The 20,604-nt window shown below is 38.3% G+C and overlaps 1 protein-coding gene across 2 annotated transcripts in view; it reads right to left on the bottom strand.

Moving 5' to 3' along the window:
* LYRM4 (LYR motif containing 4) overlaps nucleotides 1-20,604 on the bottom strand; it is a 615,895-nt gene that overhangs the window by 576,339 nt on the left and 18,952 nt on the right. For both annotated transcript variants that reach the window (XM_050970566.1, XM_030226320.2), the window contains exon 2: nucleotides 18,510-18,630. In XM_050970566.1, the coding sequence (XP_050826523.1) occupies nucleotides 18,510-18,630 (121 nt within the window). The remainder of the gene's footprint in view (nucleotides 1-18,509; nucleotides 18,631-20,604) is intronic.

The raw sequence follows: 20,604 nt of genomic DNA, 5'->3' as shown, positions 1-20,604 counted from the left end.
TTGCTCCTTATTTCCTCCAGAGAAGTGCTGGAGAGAGCAGGTGTGGGACCATGTGAGGAGTGCAGCCTTCTGCAGGGGAGGGAAGCAGGAAAACTGCTGAGGTGGAGAGAGCAGCCCCCTGAATTGTGTAGTCACTGCTCTGTACTTTTGGTATCATTCACTGTCACATGCAGTTGGAATTGCTTTGCTGCCTGTACTTCCTTCCAGTACATAACTGGAAGCTTCTAGCATTTTATTTCAGTCAGTAACAAATGGTAGAAACAAGCCAAAATACACGTGTCGATATCTACAGCACAAGAGGACAGTCTGCTAACAAGAACAGACTAAATATTTCTAGAAACCACAAGCTTAGTGCATTTTTGTACTTGCTACAATAGCAATGAAATGCTTAATTCTAAATATATAGCATCACAATCCTAACAAATCTTTGAAAAGTGGTATTTCCGTTCCTGCCTCCCAAAATTGCCTGTTGCTTTCACAAGCAGATGAAAAACTGTTGTCATCTTATTGCAAAGCTCCCATAATGTCTCGATGATGTCTCATGGGCAGCTCCTCAAAGCACTGACTCCTTCTTCTTCCCAGCACAGCCAACAAACTCCTGCTTCCTCCTCAACCACCTAACCAACTCTTTTATAGCACTCATCCTCATTGGACACAGCTGTGGTCTGTTAAGGGCAGGCCTGTTCCTAATCTTTGGTAATTAGTACAGCTGCAACTCCTCAGGGGTGAGATTACCTTCTGCATTATCTTTATTTTCTTACATTCTATCCCCCACAAACAACAATAATGGCTTTTAAAACAGGCTAATACCTCCAAAGTCTGAATCACATCTAAAACTCACCTGAAAATGAAAAAAACATGTTTGTAAAAGTGGCCTAGTATATCAACACAGCACGGATTCTTATTAAGGGTGTGATTTTTATCTCAATGGGATATTGGAAGCAGCATTTCATCATTATTTGGGTCACAGTCTCCTGAATAGTAGAAAAAAAAAGAAAACTAATGCAAGAAATGTCATGAGAACCTTCTCCTCTTCTTGGGTTTTCTGGCACTTGCTATGTTACTTGATCCAAAACCAATACAAATGTGACCCACAGACACAGACTGGCAGAACAGCCACTTGGATCAGAGCAGACATGGTTTTCAGGACTTACAGTCCTGCCTCTTACAGAAATCTTCTTTTGACCCTATGATACTCTTCTAGCTTTTTTTTTTCTTTTTTAAATTCAATACTTCTTATTTTAAAACATGGATTGAAGAAAAAGAAGGCTCAGTATTAAGGCTTAAAATCATCTGGAGGCAGATGAGCACATACATAGAGCTCCTGAAAGAAAGGAGGGCACAGCATCTGAGTAAGGACAGAGTATTTGTAGCCATCAAAGACAAGAGAAGAATTGCAAGACCAACTCCAGCGGAGATAAAATCTTTGCTTGCAGTCTTCTTCATTATGAGGATTGAGAACACAAAACATATGTGAATATTTACAGCTTTATTTGCTTTTCACCTTCCATTGATCCCAGGATTAACAGTCATGCCATGAAACCAAACGTAGAAGTCCACTGGAACATATGATGCAGGACTTGATAGCCTGCTTTATCTGTTCAAATCCCTAGCATTTCAAACCAGAAACACATGCAATTGGTTATTTTAATATAGAAATATTTCCAGAACATATACTGCTTAAATGGACCTCAGTAACATAGAATTTCCATTTCCCCCCTCAATGTGATTTCCATCAACTGTCCTGCTTATCCAACACAATAAAAAAAAAAGACAAACAGAAATCTGAAATGCCCCTACTTTCACTCTAATCAAACGGCAATGAAAGACTCATTGTGTTGAATCATGATATGAAGTTGTCAGTTCTTTGAAAAATTTTACATGGGACTGGGAAGTATTTAATGGTTTTTACTACCAAAGTGTTCTGACAGCTGTGAATACCAGTCTTTAGAGACACAGTAGTAAAGAGAGGAACATTTTAAATAATGTAATAATATCACAGGTTAAAATTCAAGACAAAATATCAAATCTAGTCAAGTCTTACTTTCTGAGCAAGGGAGAGGAAACTTTCTATTATTTACCACAATAAGAGACATTCTGCCGAGAAATTTTTAAAAACCACTTATTAAAAAAATCCCAGATATTTGCTGCCATGATTTTTTTTAATCACTGAATTGATATCTCATGCTGGGATATCCCATATCCCACACTGTGCATTTTGAGGTATGATTTTAATAGTCAGGGTAAAATTGGTATATGGAATTGGAATTTTTTTGCAAGAGCAGCAGGGTTTTAAAATGTTATATCTAGGCTAATAAGTGTTAAATACATGCCATTTGGCATCTGAAAGTGGACTGATTCACAAATGCTATTGCAATTCATACAGCACTTCAGAATGGCAACTGATACATGTAAATTGCCAAGAACTGGCAAGGATGATAGGTTTTACTTTTGCTGCTTTATCAAAATTCTTCAAAGCAACTTACCACTTCTTCACAGTTGAGATCTACGGGAAAACTAAGGGAAAAGTTCTCTCAACCACATGAGCTTTTATGTTAATAACTCAAGCCCAATTATTAATTTAGTCGAAAAAAATCATGTTACCCAAAGGGCTATTTGACTATTCACTCCTGTTGCTACAGTTAATACATGAAGTATTATAAATCAAACCTGGACTTCGGAAGACTTCATGTCTCTATGACTAAAAGTCAAGTTTGCAAAACAAATTCCAGATCTTACCATCATGTGATGTAGACTGATCTTTTCAAAGCACAGTCTAACTACCGATTACAGTAGAAACTCTCACACACAAAGCTTCATTATTTAATTTACAAAGCAACAGTCTGATCATGTCTCACAATGATTCACAGTAGTGTTAACCTATCTCATAAACTGCAAGCTCTAACCACAGCAGGCTTCAGAATCAAGCTTTTTGAAGTATTTCAGGTCAGTGACATCATTCCAGCTCAGGACCATTCTGCTTTCAAGTAGCTATGCTGCATCTCTAGTGCTGGAAATTAGTTTCCTCTGGCAGCAGCAGGATATATTAACTAAAATGTGTATGTCCTACATAAAAAGCAATGGGCGCTTATTGATCAGGAATGATGTCCTGTCACATGCCTGCATGGTAGCTGGGAGATTCCACACACTGCAGAAGCGATGGCTTTTCTCAATTAGTTAATCAAACATGCTGGCACTGTGCTATACATCCTACCAGCACCTATGATTCATGGCTGAGAGTAGACATCAAGAGCAGTTAAAAAAACCAGAAGAAACAATGAGCAATAACTAAGTAGGTTAAATGTTATGGCTGAAGTTCATAATCTCTTGTTTTTAATTACTGAACCAGACTTAGCAGAGGTATGCAACACTAGGCAGTATAAAAACTGTCGACATGTCCTGAGTAATTCTGCTTGCCATGGAGTTTGAAGGTTGGCAGAATACAGCTGCATGCATTTCAGAGCTGGAACTACCTTTGTAAAACATCTTTTGTTGCTCCTAATTTCCCATCAGTCGCATGTGTGCAAGAGGACATATCCCACTGAACATATGTTAGCTGACTACGCTCATAAGCAGTGGAATATCCATGTAATCTTCTTCTCTACCGAGACCAGTTTCTTTAGCAGCAATGAATGCCACAGGCACTGGGCAGTAAATGCCTGCATGTAGCTAGAGACACGCACACGTGTCTGTGCATGACACTTTAGGTAAGAAATTCTGGGCCTCAGGGAAAGACAGTGCAAGAAGATGATGTATGAGGAGGGTGGAGATGGGAAAATGTGAAACCAGCTAAGGTGCTGGAAACCAAATAGGAATGGTTGGTCCAGATTGGGCCTTTGAAACAGCAAAGGCCTGAGCTACCCATTATATTGAGGAACATTAACTTTTACTTTGTGCCCACAATCAACAAAAGCGTATCTAGCCCCACACCTAAAAGACTGGCCCATCATGGCCCCATCATGTGAGCTAGTTGCAGAGTTCTAAGATACCTCTTCATTTGTTAAAAAAGGAGCAGCTATGATACACACAGCTGCACCACTACAGACAGAAAGCTGACATTTTAGACAGACTGTCTGATTCTGAAAAGAAGGATGTTGCATCTGGAAACTCAGAGAATTGCCCTGAGTGTCTCACAGTCACATTTCAGGGAGAACCATGATCACAGCATTTTGCTGGGCATTTATTTACCTCCAACACAGCAGTAACAGATCTACCAGTAGCATGCTAAGCATAAATTTGCGCTCATACAAGAAACAAACAACACTCTTCTGAAAGCTGCAAAAGATGTGTAGGACCCAATCTACAACTGCCTCACTGTGGTGAGCTGCGATTTGTCATTTTTTAAATGAAATACAGTACTGTGGGTATTCAGTGGTTCTCCCTATGTCTAAGAGAAACTCATTTAGCTGTACATCTACTCCACAATCCTAAAACCACTAAGCCAAAATTAACCAAGCATTGCATGTTTAGAACTACCAGTCTTTAAGAACTGTAGAGGCTGAATTTAAAGTATGTTGGGATGAAAATGAAAGAAAGGAAATACAAGCCTCCAACTATTCCGCAATACAACAGGCTATAATTTTATTCCCTTTGTTGAAGAGAATCAGGAAAACATCACTCTAAAAATGTGTTACAATGAGAAGGAAATGACATTTAAAACAGTTTCACTTCCTACTTAGGGGAGACCTGAGAGCAGGAGGAGCAAGCATTGAGGAAGGAGAGTGATTGAAGAAAAGAATAAAAGCACAGTAGCTGGTACTTCTCTGCTATAACATTATCAGCCTGCTGAGAGCAATTACAATGGCACAGACAGCACTTGCTTTATTGTGACCTTACTGAATTAAATCTGAGGAAAAAAACTCTGAGATTCAGCAGGGAATTTATTAGAAAATTTTAATGCCAACTTAAATTTGATCCAAAGGCCTCAATATTAAAGGTCATATTCATTACTATACTGTGGGAAACCTTGGATGTCTCTGTTCCTATGTTCCACTCTTTCTCAATTTTGTTTTCTTTCGTAAGAGTAGGTCAGGTTCTCCTCTCAGCTTCACAGCATTCTGTATTAGAGGTACAAGACTGCTATTTACATTTAAAAAGCCTTAGCCAGCAAGTCAAATAAAGAACTTTTTTTTTTTAAAAAGGTGAAAAGCAAAAAACCAAAATCAAGCAGCACTGATGAAACTAATAAGCTAGGCAGATGGATTTAACTACCATACACGGATATAAAAAAAGTGTGACCTGATCTAGACCAAATTATCTGTCTCTACTTCCAGATCATCCGTCCTTCTGTCAGGGGGCCATGTATGAACTGACTATTGACTTGCACATAATAGCATAAGTTGTATGGTGTTTTTAAAAAGTAAATGTTGAAATGTAGACTGTTAGAAACATTTGAAATTAGAAGTACCATCACTGAATTCTGATCAGCTGAGCTTCACTGCTCTAGTGGAGGGTGTCCCTGACCATGGCAGAGGGCTTGGATTGGAACAAGATGGTCTTTAAAGTCCTGCCAAACCCAAACCATTCTGTTATTCTATGAAAGGCTCCTTGTTTGGAGCCATGTGGGTACTTGGTTACTGCGTACTTCTTAAGCCCCATCACTACTCTACCCAAGGCTTTCAGTTTTACAATGGGAGACGCATATGCTAAGCCCCTGTGAAAAGTATAAAGTACACTGTGAAACTCCACAGAGCTCTTCAGGTTCCCCAAAGAAAGATATGCAGCATGAAGCTGCTCTCCTTTTAGCTGAAGATATAGGAAAGAATAGAATCACAGATGGCCTGTACTTTACCAAAAGATGAAAAAGACCACAAGTTCTACTTTTACACTGTATTGATCTTATTCAAATATGAAACTGTAATAGAAGGAAAAAGCTCATGTTCTTGAATCCTTAAATAATTCTGTAGCTTTCATTCCTGTGACTTCCAGAGTACCTTGAGCTCTCAAGCACCCATATTAGTCAGCATAAACGTGTGAACACAAGTCCAGATACTTGCTTTCAATCTGCTCAGCTACCCTTTGAACGAAAGAGTTCTCCTCTCTTTTCAGCCTATGAGAATATACATTATGGATATTAATTACACTTCTTACTTTCTCAGCAGCCCCAGTATACACTCAATGTAGGATGTTTGAGAAATGGAAGAAGGTTGAAACACAAGTTTCCTGTACCAGGCCCACTTATATTTGAAAACACATCTCACCTGATGACCTGGTAGCAAATATTTTAGTCTTCCTCCAAAGTACCAGAAAACCTGACAACTGAACTAGTTTTACTTACACTTCAGGCTATGATGGCATTAAATATATTTGTGGAGAACAGTGAATTAAAATAATTTTTTTCTGAACTCAATTCATACAAGATGTTATGTTCTTCATGCTAACAGCCTGTGGCAAGGTTTTGAGAGAGACTACAGGAATAGCTTCTTTAAGAAAGTGCCAGAAGCTTCCCACAGTGTCTGAGCGAGCCAATGCCAGCTGGCTCCAAGACAGACCTGCCACTGGTCAAGGTCAGCAGCAGTGGTAGCGCCTCTGGGATATTTAAGGAGGAGAAAAAAAAGAAAACCTTCACAACTGCATCCAGGAGAGAGGAATGAGAGTATGTGAGATGAACAGCTCGCAGACACCCAAGTCAGTGTAGAAGGAGGGACAGGAAGTGCTACAGGTGCCAGAGCAGAGACTCCCTTGCAGCCTGGGGGGCAGACCATGGTGAGGCAGCTGTGCCCTTGCAGCTCAGGGAGGGCCATGGTGGAGCAGAGATCCTCCCGCAGCCTGTGGAGGACCCCACACTGGAGCAGGCGGATGCCTGAAGGAGGCTGGAACCCCATGGGAAGCAGGCTCCTGTCAGAATCACTGGACTGGTGGAGAGGAGAAGGTTTGCTGGCAGGATTTGTGATCTTGTGAGAAACACAAGCTGGAGCAGTCTGTTCCTGATAGACTGCCCCCCATGGGAATGACTCACACTGGAGAAGTTAATAAAAGACTGTCTCCTGCAGGAGGGACCTCACGGTGACGCAGGGGAAGAGTGTGAGGAGTCCCCTTTGAGGAGAAGGGAGCAGCAGATATGATGTGTGATGAACTGACTGCAGCCTGCATTTCCCAGCCTCTGCACAGAGGAGATAGAGAAAATTGGGAGTAATTTTAAGCCTCAGAAGAAGGCAGGAGTGGAACTAAGCCATTTTTAAGATTTAGTTTAATTTTTCATTACCCTTCTCTGATTTGATTGGTAATAAATTATACTAATTTCTCCAATGAGTCTGGTTTGTCAATGAGAGTAATTGGTGAGTGATCTCTCCCTGACTTATCTTAACCCATGAACCTTTCATTGTATTTTCTCTCCCCTGTCTAGCAGACGAGAGAGAGCAGCTTTAGTGGGCACCTGGTGTCCAGTCAAGGTCAACCAACCCCACAGCCACACTAAATTTAGTTTCTTACACATCTCAAGAACCTTAGTAGCTTTGAAACCAAAAGCACAAATAGAATTTGAATGCTGCTGAAAGGTTACAATTTCTTAAAGACTTGTGCTCGTTCACACATTCATACACTGACCCAAGTTTACCTTTCTAGACACGGATGCGAATGACCTCTAGCTCAGAAACTGTGCAGCAGTGTCTCGACTGATGTGGTGACCAGCTGCACTCCAGGATGTCTGCTTTTGAACCTAAAAATCACTTATTCACACAAGCAACCTACTGCAAAGCCCTCTACATGCAACGTGGAGGTACTTAATCTGCCACGCTAAAGAAACTGCCAATGGATTTTTCTCGTGAATTGCTTTACCCTTCAAAAGAGATTGATTACACACACTTGCTTTAAATGCAACTGGATTTGGTAACTACTATAATTTTGTTTAATAGCTGTTTCTTAACAGTCTTGTCTCATTTAAAAAAGGAGGGACAAGTTTAATTTATGACATGACATTTGCAAGAAGTCAACAAAATGGCTGCTAGTCTAAACTGGAAAATTTAATACTTAGTCTTTTCAAATAAAACCCAGCCTTGATGTTCCTGGTGTTCACAGTGGTTTTCATTTACCTAGAAAACAGCATCATCTTCTTCTTCACTGCCCATTAGGCAAGGTTTATAGTTCTTAAACTGTCTTGGATGTAGCCCATAAAACATGGTAAGACTGACACAATGTGGTCAGCATCCTGCCAGCTTTCTGTCTGTACAGATTTCCTTCTTCAGAATACTGTTCCTTGGGTTTAAAGGAGACAGAGAACAGAGTGAGGCACATGATGAAGGTACATGTTGTAAGACTTGGACCTTAATGCCTTAATTCCTGCTGTAAGCATATTTTGTGAACTTGGGCAAATAATTTGTTTCCCTGTCCACCCCAGTCTTTAAACATATGCTTATATTTAAACAGAGCTAGCCTCCTTCATTTCCACCTCAGTATCTCAAGGACATTGGTGAAATGCACCATCAAAATCAGGATGCCTTGATCTCCCACAGCTCATTGCGACTTCTGCAGAGAAGCAGAAGAACTGGTAATTCTTTCTCTTCTCTGTCTTGCCTCAACAGCTCAGAGAATGGAAAAAGTCACAGCCCTGACAATTCCTTGGGGATGACACAACAAATGTATGAGCACTGTCATAGTCACAAAATTATTAGTAATAAAACAAGCAGCTTGAAAAGACTTACTCCCATTTTCTTCCCATAAAGCATATCCTACATGTGGTAAAGGTATGTTACTGTCAACGGGCCAGTTCTGCAGTATTATTTGACAGCATGACTTTGCATATCAATTTTTTTCTGCTCTTTCCCCATGAGTATACATACATCATTTTAAAAGCAATTTACAACATGTCAAAGTGCTTAAGGAGACTCTTAAAAATCTAACGTATGAAGTTAACCATTGGTATGATTTATTATTGAAGTTCCACAGTTATAACTTGACAATTAAGAAATATTGATAAATGTAAACACATTATTGATGTCAATTAAAAAACACAAGATTGATTAACTTCCCAGAGGTATACTGGCATGAGCAGTTACAGAGTAATCACTCCCACTAAGTATTCACTACTGACAAATGTGCATAGAAATTAGACTTCTGTGAGACAAGAAATATTTTCATTTAAAGTTAAGATAATTTGAACACAGAACCAAAGTACTGGGTCAACAACAAATTCAAGAGAATTATAAACAAGATTTGTATTAATGCGAAAGGCTACGTGATTAGGTCACATAATGCTCTCTTTAACCACACACTTGGGTGAAAATATCAAATCAAAGGAATTATCAAATCTACTGCTCAGCAAGTCAATTATGCTCACTGAAGAAAAACTATGAATGTATTATTTAGCCACTACACTGCAATATTCATAACTGCCTTGATGGGGAACAGGACCTTACTTTTAGAACATAAACAGCAGATTTTTGTTTTAAACTATGCATTTATGCATTTTCTACTGGTGACAAACTTATAAAGGTGAGTTCAAAACTCTGTTTAGCAATGCTTCACTTCCTGCCAAGCCAACAGCCAAGGAAGGACATTCAGGCAGCACATACCTCAGAGGGGAAATGTATCCAACGTACTCCAGAAAGCAAAACAACAGGAATCAGTCAAACTGTGATTTAACTGTGACTGGGAGAGTTTGAGTTCCTTCTTTCTTCTTCTTTTTACTTGCTTTCAGAATTATGCACTGGCATAATGCCTGTCACGAAGATGAAGGGCACTGCAGCTGTAGCTCTTAATGGCCAAAAAAACCCAGGCTCACCTCAGAAAGCCCAAAGCTAAAGACAGCAGCAATGCACCAAGTACCAAGGAGACTGCGTAAACACTAATTAAACTTCACTCTACATTCTTGTCTAGAAAACAGCTTTCTCTGCCTAAACTTCCAAGGGCCTGATCAGACATGCTGCTCTTAGAGTCTAGCAACTTTCCTCCCTAAGCTTGGCCTTCATCACAACTTCATGGATCAAACACATTTCCCTCAAATACAAGCAGCTTACTACAGAGACACTAGACAGAATCTGAATTACTGCAAAAAAGACAAAACTGTAAAATAACAGATCGATGATAAAGCTTCTTTGCTTGAAAGAGCTTTAATGTGAAAGCCACATATATGTTTATTGTCAAAATAAAAGTAGATCACTGTGAATTTACCTGGTTGCAAATCCAGTCAAATGGTATTGGAGACAGAGACCATGTTTGGTCTATGATAACCCACAGGGGTATTCAGTGGATGGCCAAAAAAATACAGTATATGCAGACATACCAGAAACAAATGAACATGAAGAGTGTTGTTTCTTTTTTAAGTAACTGGTTTTTTTCAGTTTTGTAAAATGACAGTTAATATTGGTGGATTGTATAAACAGCTTTCATTTTGACAAGCAATTTTAAAGTAAGAAAGCAAGTGTCACCTTTGAAACTGGAAAGGTGGAAAAGTTTTAGTGACAACCAACAGAAGCACAAAGACAATACGATGGGCAAATATGGATCAGTCATGAAACCAGATTCTTGGAGCAAATAAGGCAAATGGAGGTCTTTGCAGACTGCCCTTATCTTGAGAATGAAAAAAATAATAAATTCTTTAGACTTGAAAAACCATCCGTGAAAGAAACAAATAAAAGGCATCTGATTTAGAGTGGCAGGGAAAAATTTTAAAACATATTTATAGTGTGCTGTGGGGAGAAGCAATGTTCATCTGAAAGGCCAGAAAAGAATGCAAGTAGCTTCAGGAGGAGTCTCTTCTCTCTGTAAGCTGGAAATGGAAAAACTGGAATTTTCCTCTGTAAAAGGAAAAACTGAAATTGTAATATGCTGAGAGACTGATGACTGAGCATGGGGCTGGGGGAGAAATGTCATTAAAAAACCCATTTTACCACAGCTATGGGACCAGGTGACTTGTCAGACAGCGAGAGTACCAATACCAACATTGTCATCCTGAATTACAGACTGCAGTTCAAGGGCAGCAGAGCAGAACCTCCTGGGGATCAGAGGCACCAGACAAATGTGCCAAAGCTCCTCCTGGTGGGAAGTGTGCCTGCTCAGTTGCAGTGACAATGAATCTGACAGTGTCTCCTTCCAATGAGCAGTACAAAATCAGGATGGAAAGTTTTCACACCAAGGAAAAAAGAAATAAAACTACAACAGATTAAAAAGCAACCAAAACGCAATGAGAGATCAAGAGATCACTGTTTCAATAACAGCACTTTTGTCTCTCTCCCTTTTTTAGAAGTCCTCAAAACAGGAGTCCTTCTAATTTCCTCAAGGTCTAGCTGTACTTAAAACTGGTTTACCCCCGAGAAGGGACTCTCATGAGAGACCAATATTCTGATGTGAATATAAGTCACAATACATACACAAGGCTTTTACAAGGTCATCCATTTCATAAATAACACACAAGATTGCCATACTTCTTTTCCTACTCAGTAAAAAAGAGAACCTCGACAAATGTACTGCTCTGCAGCAGACATCACACAGCAAGGAAGACAAGAAGTTGCTCAAAGGTTAATACATTTCAGTCCAAGAAACTCAATTTTCAAACTGTCCCTCAATGGGCACCACTGCAAACCAGACTGACAGGCATCAAAGCAAGATCACACAGTCAGATTAGAAACACAGCAGAAGTCATTTGCTCTGTGATCAGAACTAAAGCACTTATTTCTACTTCCCCTCTCTTGACAGTATTTTTTATTTGAACTAAGACACACACACGCTTGCTGTTACCTCATTTGAAAAAGCCTCCTTGAAGTTTTGTGGCAACATCCACCCCTAAGAACCATATTCATTTACACCCCGGGCTGAAACCCTTGAGACACCAAACTCAGCAAAGCAGAAAGCACAAAGGGGCAAATGGCAGAGGGACACATCTGCCTGAAAATGTGATCCTTCCTTGCTTCTGATGCTTTCTTCAGCACAGAATGGTTAATGCTCCTAACTGTTTCAAGGAGCTACTGACCAGCCAGGCTGGTAAAACTTACTCTTTTCCATGTGGAAGCTTACACTCAGCATTTACTTTATTGGATGTGACACACTGCCACGCTGAGTTGCTCACGAGAAAGTAAGTCCTTCTCCTGTCCTTCAGACAGCCCTCATCTGTGCAGAACATCAGGTGCTCACAGCTTTGGATGTATTATATAACTGCTGTTACTATTTATGATAAGGCCCCAACCTCACTGGATTAGCCATTAAATACATGCAACAAAAATAATGACAGTTCTTTATGACAGATCATTACAGTATTTTAAATGAATTGGCCAACACTCAGCAGTCTTTATTTTTAGGAAAGGTTACTGCATACATCAAATGCTGTGTTTTACCCTAAGCTCTTATATCAGAAAGACAAAGCCTCATTCTACCTCTGAATCGCCTCTGCTGGCAGCCTAAAGATTATTTCCAATGCACAGTCTACTTTGGAATTTGATACTGCAGACAGAACCTGCCACTTGTAGTTTAGTCAGCAGAATGAACAACAGCAAATCACTTGTGAAAACACAATCTTGTTCTCCATCAGGAGAGTTAAATGAAAGCCTAAGGAGTAACACTGCTCTGGAGACTCACACAGGTGTAACCTGGAGAGCCATGCCACCTGAAGACAAATAAAATGTCTATTACACTTCCTGCACCCTCAGATGCCAGAAATTAAGCTGAAATGACAGCTCTGGGCTTTTGGCATCTGTTCCAATGTTGCACATCTCCAAAGCTAACCTATGTGCCAAGATGAAAAAGGTATTTGGAAAAGCTGGCCAAAGCAGTATCACTGCTAACAAGTTCTGTGAAAGGACAAGCTCTGATTCAGCTGGGTTTCTATTTAAATTTACCAACCCTTTTTCAAAGTCACTCCTATGACATCTTTTTCTTTGTTCCTCCTCCTTTTCAACCCCCAAAACCTTATGGATATTTACTCTCATACTGAAATACAAAATCAGTATAGCTCTGAATTTACTGTTTCCCAATTTCAATTTGAAGCTTTCTTTTGTTTACTGAAAGACAGGTATTATCCATCCTATGTTTGACATTCCTTCACCTGCATCTGTGTCTCTTTCTAAGTCAAGAGCTCTGAATTTTAATATATGTTAAGATTTCCATTGTCTTCCTTAATCATATGCTTCCTGGTAGGTTACTCCTGTTAGGTATTTGAAGTTTTCAAACCACTTGTGAAGTGAAGGCATGATGAACATAACAAAAGGATTTAAACTACCTCAAGGAAAAGAAAATACCTAAAAATATCATCCCAAAGAGCTTTGAAATTTAAAAAAAATTAAAATGAAAACCACCAACAAACACAGGAAAATGCCCCCAGTGGCTTCTCAACCCCGAGTCAGCTGATTTGAATTCAGTTTGTGGCTTTGCCACAAGCTTCCAGCATAATTTTGGTAATTGCAGGTAAGGAACCAAACATGTGAGAACTCATGATGTGGTAAAGCAATTAAAAACTGACTACCAGTACTGCAACAGGCTATGAGCAAGAAAAATGCAAGAGGCTCATGCCAAACATTTTCTACGTTCTAGCTGCCAATCCAAGGATTTAGAAGCGTATAGGGAGTTAATGGATATCGTGCAGCTACTTGATAAAACTCTTTTACCAGGATATTTCTCCATTGTTTGATTATGCCACTCACTCCCACTCTTCTACTGTGAATGAAGCATTTGAAAACTTGACTGTGTCTGCACTTGCTTTAAGTATAGCTAAATGGCCAGAGAGGTAAGAAAAATTCTCTGGGTGTAATGTCAGCTCTATCCTGGCTGGAAAATAATGTTCAACTGTAATAAATAAAAATACATGGCATGAGTGAAAGCCCCAGCAAACTTCCAAGGGAAATCCTCTTATATAAGAACTGTACTGAACTTTGTAGTAGAAAAAATCTGTATTTTTGTAGAGAAATGGGTGTTTGCCATTATGAAGCTGGAAAAAAAAAAAAAGAGATAAAATTCAAAAAAGCTTCTAAAGAAAAGCAGCAAAATAATCTGTAATTTTAGAACTTCCTTGCAGTGCCAAGCTTGATAAGAATGAACCATATTAGGACTCCAACAGAATTGTCTGCCAGCAGGAAGACATGACTTGCCAATACTATACACATTCCTGAACAGTAGCACGGCGCTGCTCCTTGTGTTCAAAGGGCTTTTCCAGCAATTCTTTCCTCTTGGCCACAGAACTACTGCCAATGTCATGAGACACATTACACAGCATTTTGCAACTTTCTTACATATTCATAACATTTAGACATAAATACAACCTGTAGCCCAAAACTAATACTAACAAGAGTTTTCAAAATGAATGTTCTCCTGCAAAGGGCATTGAGCCTGCAATGCTCTGCAGTATAAACACAACTTGTTCAGATACCCAGAATATTTCTTAAAGTTTGGTAAGTTCCTTCAGACAGTCAATTGCAATGTCACAAACTCACAACTCTGTGAATTGGCACCAGTCCTCCAAATACTCAACAAAATGCTTTCAGTCCAGAAGTACATACACCCTGACAATTACCAATATAGGAATATTTGCTGCTCAAAGGCTGAGCAGTCAATTCAAACCAGGTGCAGTAAACTAGGGTAGTACTTCTACCTTTCATTTTTTGTAGCAACTATAATTGAAGTTGCTTGTCTTGCTAATATTTATTAAACATGATTTAATATTTATGTTATCTGATTAACAGAAAGTTTCCTTATGGATTTATGGTCATTAATTCATAATAATATGAGCGCTGTATTAGTACACTGATTCAGTTTAATTTCCACTTCCATTCAAGTGTTACTCAAATTCAAAATATTGCCAAGATAAGATATTGCTAATAAACACCTCAAGAACGCACAGTACTTGGCTATACACAGCTGCACTGGCAATTTGGCTTGCTGAAAAATTAAAGATTCAGAAGATTTGTTCTTATTTTGCACAAGTTTCAGCACAAGATCATACTAAGAATTTTGGTTATGGAAAAACGTAAGAATATGAGACCAAAATCTTACACTAAGTATGTCATGGGCTTTTATCAAGGCATAGTCATGAAGCATTTCATTAAGAGAAATGGAGCTAAAGTTACTGCAAGCAATGCATATTTCAAGGATTAGAATGTACTTTACAACATGGTGCAAACATGAAAAATGCTGCAAGTACTCAGTATTTATCGTTATCAGTGGAACTTTTCTAACTGAGGTTTCATGCATCAACACCACATTCCTTCATGAAGGGAACCGTAAGAGAGGTCAAGCCTAAGGAAAAACAGCTCAGACACAAAAAAAAAGTTTATCTGTTCCCTTAAAAAACATAGATGACCAGCCAGCTGTAAAGGAGGCAGATTCACAAAACTCCTGACTGTCTGAACACCCAAGGTGCATCTCGTCTCCCTGACCAAGGTTTGTGCAAACCAGGATTCTCATCAGTTTGGGTTATTTAAAGAGACAAACAAAATCTGGGAAATATTAAAACCCTTTTATTAAAGAGTACTGTAGCTGTGTGTTGTTAAAACCAGTAAAATTGTTAACAAAGGCTCAGACCTGCCAAGAAAAACAGAATAATCCTTAGCTGGACAACAAGATGACTGGCATTTTCCAGCTACAATATAAAACTGAGGAGAAGGCACTACAGAAGAATGAGATATCCTGTACGTGAAAACAAGACTTTAATCAGCACACACATCTACTACTGCTTTTGAACTCCACTTTTAGGTTTTCAGTTCAAAACCCGAGAGACAGAATGGCATAAAGAAAACTTCAAACCACTTAATATTAGCCAATCTTCAAAGTGGCTTTCATAAATGTTAAATTTCAGCAGCAGCAGTACATTTCAATGCAAATTCCCCTACCACTAACATACTAACATTACTAATATTAATAGAAACTCACAAATGAAATCATGTTAGCAGAGCTGGGAAATGGCTGTTATGACAATCCTCAAACACCTTCCAGACTTCAACTCAAAACTTTTTAAAACTTTCTATTTCATACTTATTTGTAACAATGCATTTCTCACAACACCCTTCTCCACAGGAAAGGCAAAACAAGTACTGTGTAAACAACAAAATTTTGTTGTTTACACAGGAAACACACACCCACAAAAATATTTGCCAACAGTGTTGAAAACGAGTTGTTCCTTTTGTTAGCCAGGCTATTATAAAATCAAACCAAATAATAAGCATAGGAGGACTAAGATGGAGATTAATGTTCCTCCATGCTTTTCAGCATTATAAAGCTACTTTTATAACACTCCAGCAAACTGTACAGTGACTGACATGAACAAAATGACGGTAATCTGTCACTACTTCACATTTCCCACTAGGCTGATTCAAATAGTTATTTATGAATCTTACACTTCAATGGTCACTTTGATGACTAAACCATAAATTAGAATGCAAAGTGAATATAAATTTGATTTTAGAGTAACAACAAATTGTCAGCAAAGAGGGATATTATTTAATTTCTACTGATACACTAGAAAAAAAGTCAGCAATATCAAGATGAACCACATCATAATAAACCCCAAACTTAGCAAAAAATTGTATGCTAGATCTCATGTTTGCTTCAGTGCTTCTGCATTTAAAAATAAAAGCACTTTATATTATGCTTGGTTAGTTTTAAATATAAAGTCTTAATAATGTCAGATGACTTCATTACTTAGGTCTTCAATTAAACAAAGGGGGAGAATGAACTTTTTCGACTGAGCATGATGAAATTTGACACCAAATAAATATTAACTTAGATGCTCAGGTTTTTAATAGTCCTGATGAAAAACTTTTAAGACAGTGTTGCTATTTTTACAACATTTATCTCTTGCTTTACAGATGGGAGTGAGATGACACCAAAACATAACAGAAGTACTGCAAAGCACAAGAGGTTGCAATTTTTTAAGAAAAAAACAGTCTAACAATCAACCCAAACAATCAACTCTTGCAGGGGTGCATGTAAAAAAATTATCTCGATAATTTTCTTCTATCTGATTATTTTTTGTTAAAAAGTTCCACTGCCTATTATGTTACTGTATAATAACATTTATTATCCATAACTCTTGAAAACATGTAAGAGAAACCCTTCCAAAATTGAATGCAGTGTGATTATTCCTCTGGAAAATGTCTAGAAGTGCAACATTAAAGAGATATTTCAACATAAGTTTCACTGTCTTAGAAGTGTTAAAAATGGAAAGTTGTGTCAGTGTCTTTAATATTCCTTGCTTTTCAAGTATATTTTCCCTGAAATTCTTACATGGAATGACAGCAATCCGATTTAAAACCGACTTCAGCAATTTGGCTTTTAATGTTGGAGAAGGCCCTTAAATAGCTGATGTTTGAAACAAACATGCAAAACCTTCCAGGCTTAGCAATAACTGAGGTAATTCTGAATTATTCTGCTGTGTCCCACTGATACAGTAATAAATGCATAACAGAAGGATGCTGACTAATGCTGAGGGAAAATCTTCAGGCTAAAAGAAAACTTAAAAAAAGGTGCAAGACCCCTACCCTAGACTAATGTCCAGCCTGTGAAGTCTGTTTTAGAGAAATAATATCTTTTTTTAGGATCTACAGAAACAAGGTAATCTGAGTTTACACAGGACTTCTAGAGGAAAGAGTTTTATTCTAAAATCTGTCCCAGACCTATTAGGACTCAGACCAGTAGAATCATGTTTTGCTGGGAAAAAAAGCTGGAAAGTTGTAATTTAGCAAGACTTTATCTTAAGCAAGAATTAGAAGAGCTGAAAATGCCAATTATCACCTACAGATCTGAGAAAAAACACCCCAGCATTCAAATGTAATTGCATTGGAACAATCCAATCCAAATTGCTTCTTTGAGAAACACTTAAATAAAAAATTAGCAGTGTTTGGGTTAAAAAAAAAAATAGTAAAACTATGGTAGCACAAAATAACACCCTAGGAGATGAGAATAAAAAAAAAATAACTTGCACCTAAGCATCCATACTTAATTATTAAATCAAAGGGCCCAGCTTTCTACCAAAATAACAACCCATCTAACTGACCTCCTGGTTTTTTAAAGAGCCATATTAAAGCAAACCATGGAGAAGCAGGTGCACATGTTCATTCAATGTTTAATAAAAGTACTACTGAGATCTTTCTTCCAATTTTTAGTGGTCACTTTAGATAGACCGAGGGTATGAATAAGAAATATAAAAAGTATCTGAAGTTTTAACCAAGTCTACTTCATTTCTTAGCAACATGGTACCTAGAGGAAGGAACAGAGATGCTATAAATGCTACTCAGACAAGGTTGAAGAAAAGTATTGCCAGTGACTCAAATTTTTCAAAGAAAAACCTATCACCGTTTGGACACATTTAGCCAGCAATAACTTAATTCACTTCAAGATTTTCTTGTTCTGTTGCTATTCTAACACTGTATCTGGAGACGGGAAAACACAAACACAGAAGGAAGTGAGACTATTTTGAGTCAGTCAAAGTCAACCCTCTGAACCTATGATGAAAGACAAACAAATTCAGACAAAAACTGATGTTCATCTAGAGATGTCTTTAGCAAGGAAATATTTTTTTCCATCTCTAGTGGCATAAGACAGTTAAATGAGTAGTGAACAACTCCCATAAAAAATCAGAGAAATTAACATACCTGCCGTTCAATAACCTGTAGGTTTGCTTTGGCTTTATTCAGCAGTTCTTCTATTTTTTCAGAGTCTGTTATGTTCTTGTTTTCTCTAAAGGCATCTTTTATCCTTCTGATGGCGTATGTTCTAAACACAAACAATAAGAGGACATGTATTCATGGATGTGCCATGATTAATGTCATTTCAACATTCTTTAAAACATGCTGATACAAGAAATAAAATACACACCTGCCATATATAAATATATATATGTTTATTTATTTTGCTCAGTTTTAGAACATATAATTTTATTCAGGGTTTTGTTTTGCCTGAGTTGAAGTAGCGACCAGATACTGTAATTTCAAAAAAAGTGGATCTATTAGATGTTACTGTAGAAAAATGCCATATTTCAAGTATCAGTTCAGTCCCAAGTGCTTGTTTGTGCTGAAGCCATACTGCTGGATGCCCAGCATGGAATACTGCAAAACTCAACTTTACAAAAAGGCTAAGGACCAGAAAATCATTCCCCAGATTATTTTGAATCTGCATAACTATTCTTACCCTGCATATTCAAAAGGCCATTGTCACAATATACATTTCTACCAGATGTAGTGTTGTAATCTGGTAGTCAACAAAGGTAGACTGATGGACCAATTAACACAAAAAGGGCTCCTTCCCTGTCACCCTTTTCCCCCCCGCTGACAAGGTGTATTTCACCCCTCAGTCCAATACCTCCTTATCCATTTCCCTGCTAGGAAGCAATAACAGAACATGATTTCTGCAAGGTGGAAGAGGTTATGATCTCTTCTGGCAGAGAGGAAGGTCCAAAGCTGCAGCTTTCCCCAAATCCTGCCCTTTCTTTCCAACACAGTAAAGAACTTTCACACAGTCTGCAGTGTACTGTCATCCTGCCTTCCCTCCCCCCATAATCAGGGTCAATTTCCATATGAAAATAAAATTTTCAGATGGAGCAGAGGATACTTCCATTACATGGGTCCTTGGGAGGAACTGGAGAAATGCAGTAAACTGATCCTGCTCATTTATCTTCCTCATGTTCCTCTGTACCACCACACCACATCACTATCACTTTTGCTACAGAAAGTAAAACCCTATGTGTGGCACTGGAAGGAAATAAAAGGCTGCAAAATTCCCCCACAATTAGTTTAGTGTTTCAACAACCCTTTCCAATCTTGTACAAAAGCGGAACATGAGAGACAAAATTGTCTGAAACACTATCACAGAAAATCAAAGGACAAGACTGAAAAATAAAATTATTGGGGGAAAAGACTGAGGAGGGAGGAAGAAGAGGAAAGATGAATAGCCAGCGGCACTCCATTCCATTAGATGGTGCTATCCAGCTCCTAATGCAGCTATCACCAGCCAAGCAGCGTATTTTGTCTTTGAGCTCATAAATAATACATTTCAATCACAGGAATCAAGATGGCTGTGGAGTGCCACTCTGCCACCACACTCCGGCAGATGGTGCGTGCTTTTAATTAGGGCCTGCTCACCTCTAATGTGACACTGGGGTGCATGAGGGAGTGAGCCAGTGTGTGTTTGGATGTGTGAAGTTAATAGAATGTATTAAATATGGAAGCTCAATCTCATCTGCAGCTGTTGTCCTAGCAAGACATGAAGGGGAAGCTGATTATTTCTTCTAGAAAAGAAACAACCCCAAATCATTAATATATAGTATAATTCTGTTGCTTGATAATGGAGAGATTTCAAATCACCCCATATACATATGCAGGGTTAAACTGTGCAAAACGTTTAATATTTTCTGAAAGAAAGGACAGGTTTCCAAGAGATACAACAACAAACATATATATTTAGCTTAAAAGAAAAAACAACAACAACAGCATGTATCTATTAGTGGGTACAAGTCTTTCAAAATGCAAGATAAATGAGTGAATGCTATCTACATAAAAATGATAGGACAAAACCAAATGTTGTTCAGTATAACACCTACAGACTGGAGGTGGGTTTTTTTGTTTTGTTTTGTACATATGGTGTGTTAATTGTTCCATTTTCTCTCTCTTCCTCTAATTATACCCGACAATTTTTGAGAAAGAAATGTACATAGAAAACAGACCAATTTTTATCTATAATCACAAAGTTGCA

The sequence above is a fragment of the Serinus canaria genome, chromosome 2, assembly GCF_022539315.1.
Source record: "Serinus canaria isolate serCan28SL12 chromosome 2, serCan2020, whole genome shotgun sequence".
Classification (NCBI taxonomy): Eukaryota; Metazoa; Chordata; class Aves; order Passeriformes; family Fringillidae; genus Serinus; species Serinus canaria.
Note: the sequence above shows the minus strand (reverse complement) of the source record. Positions and strands in the feature narration are given on the sequence as shown.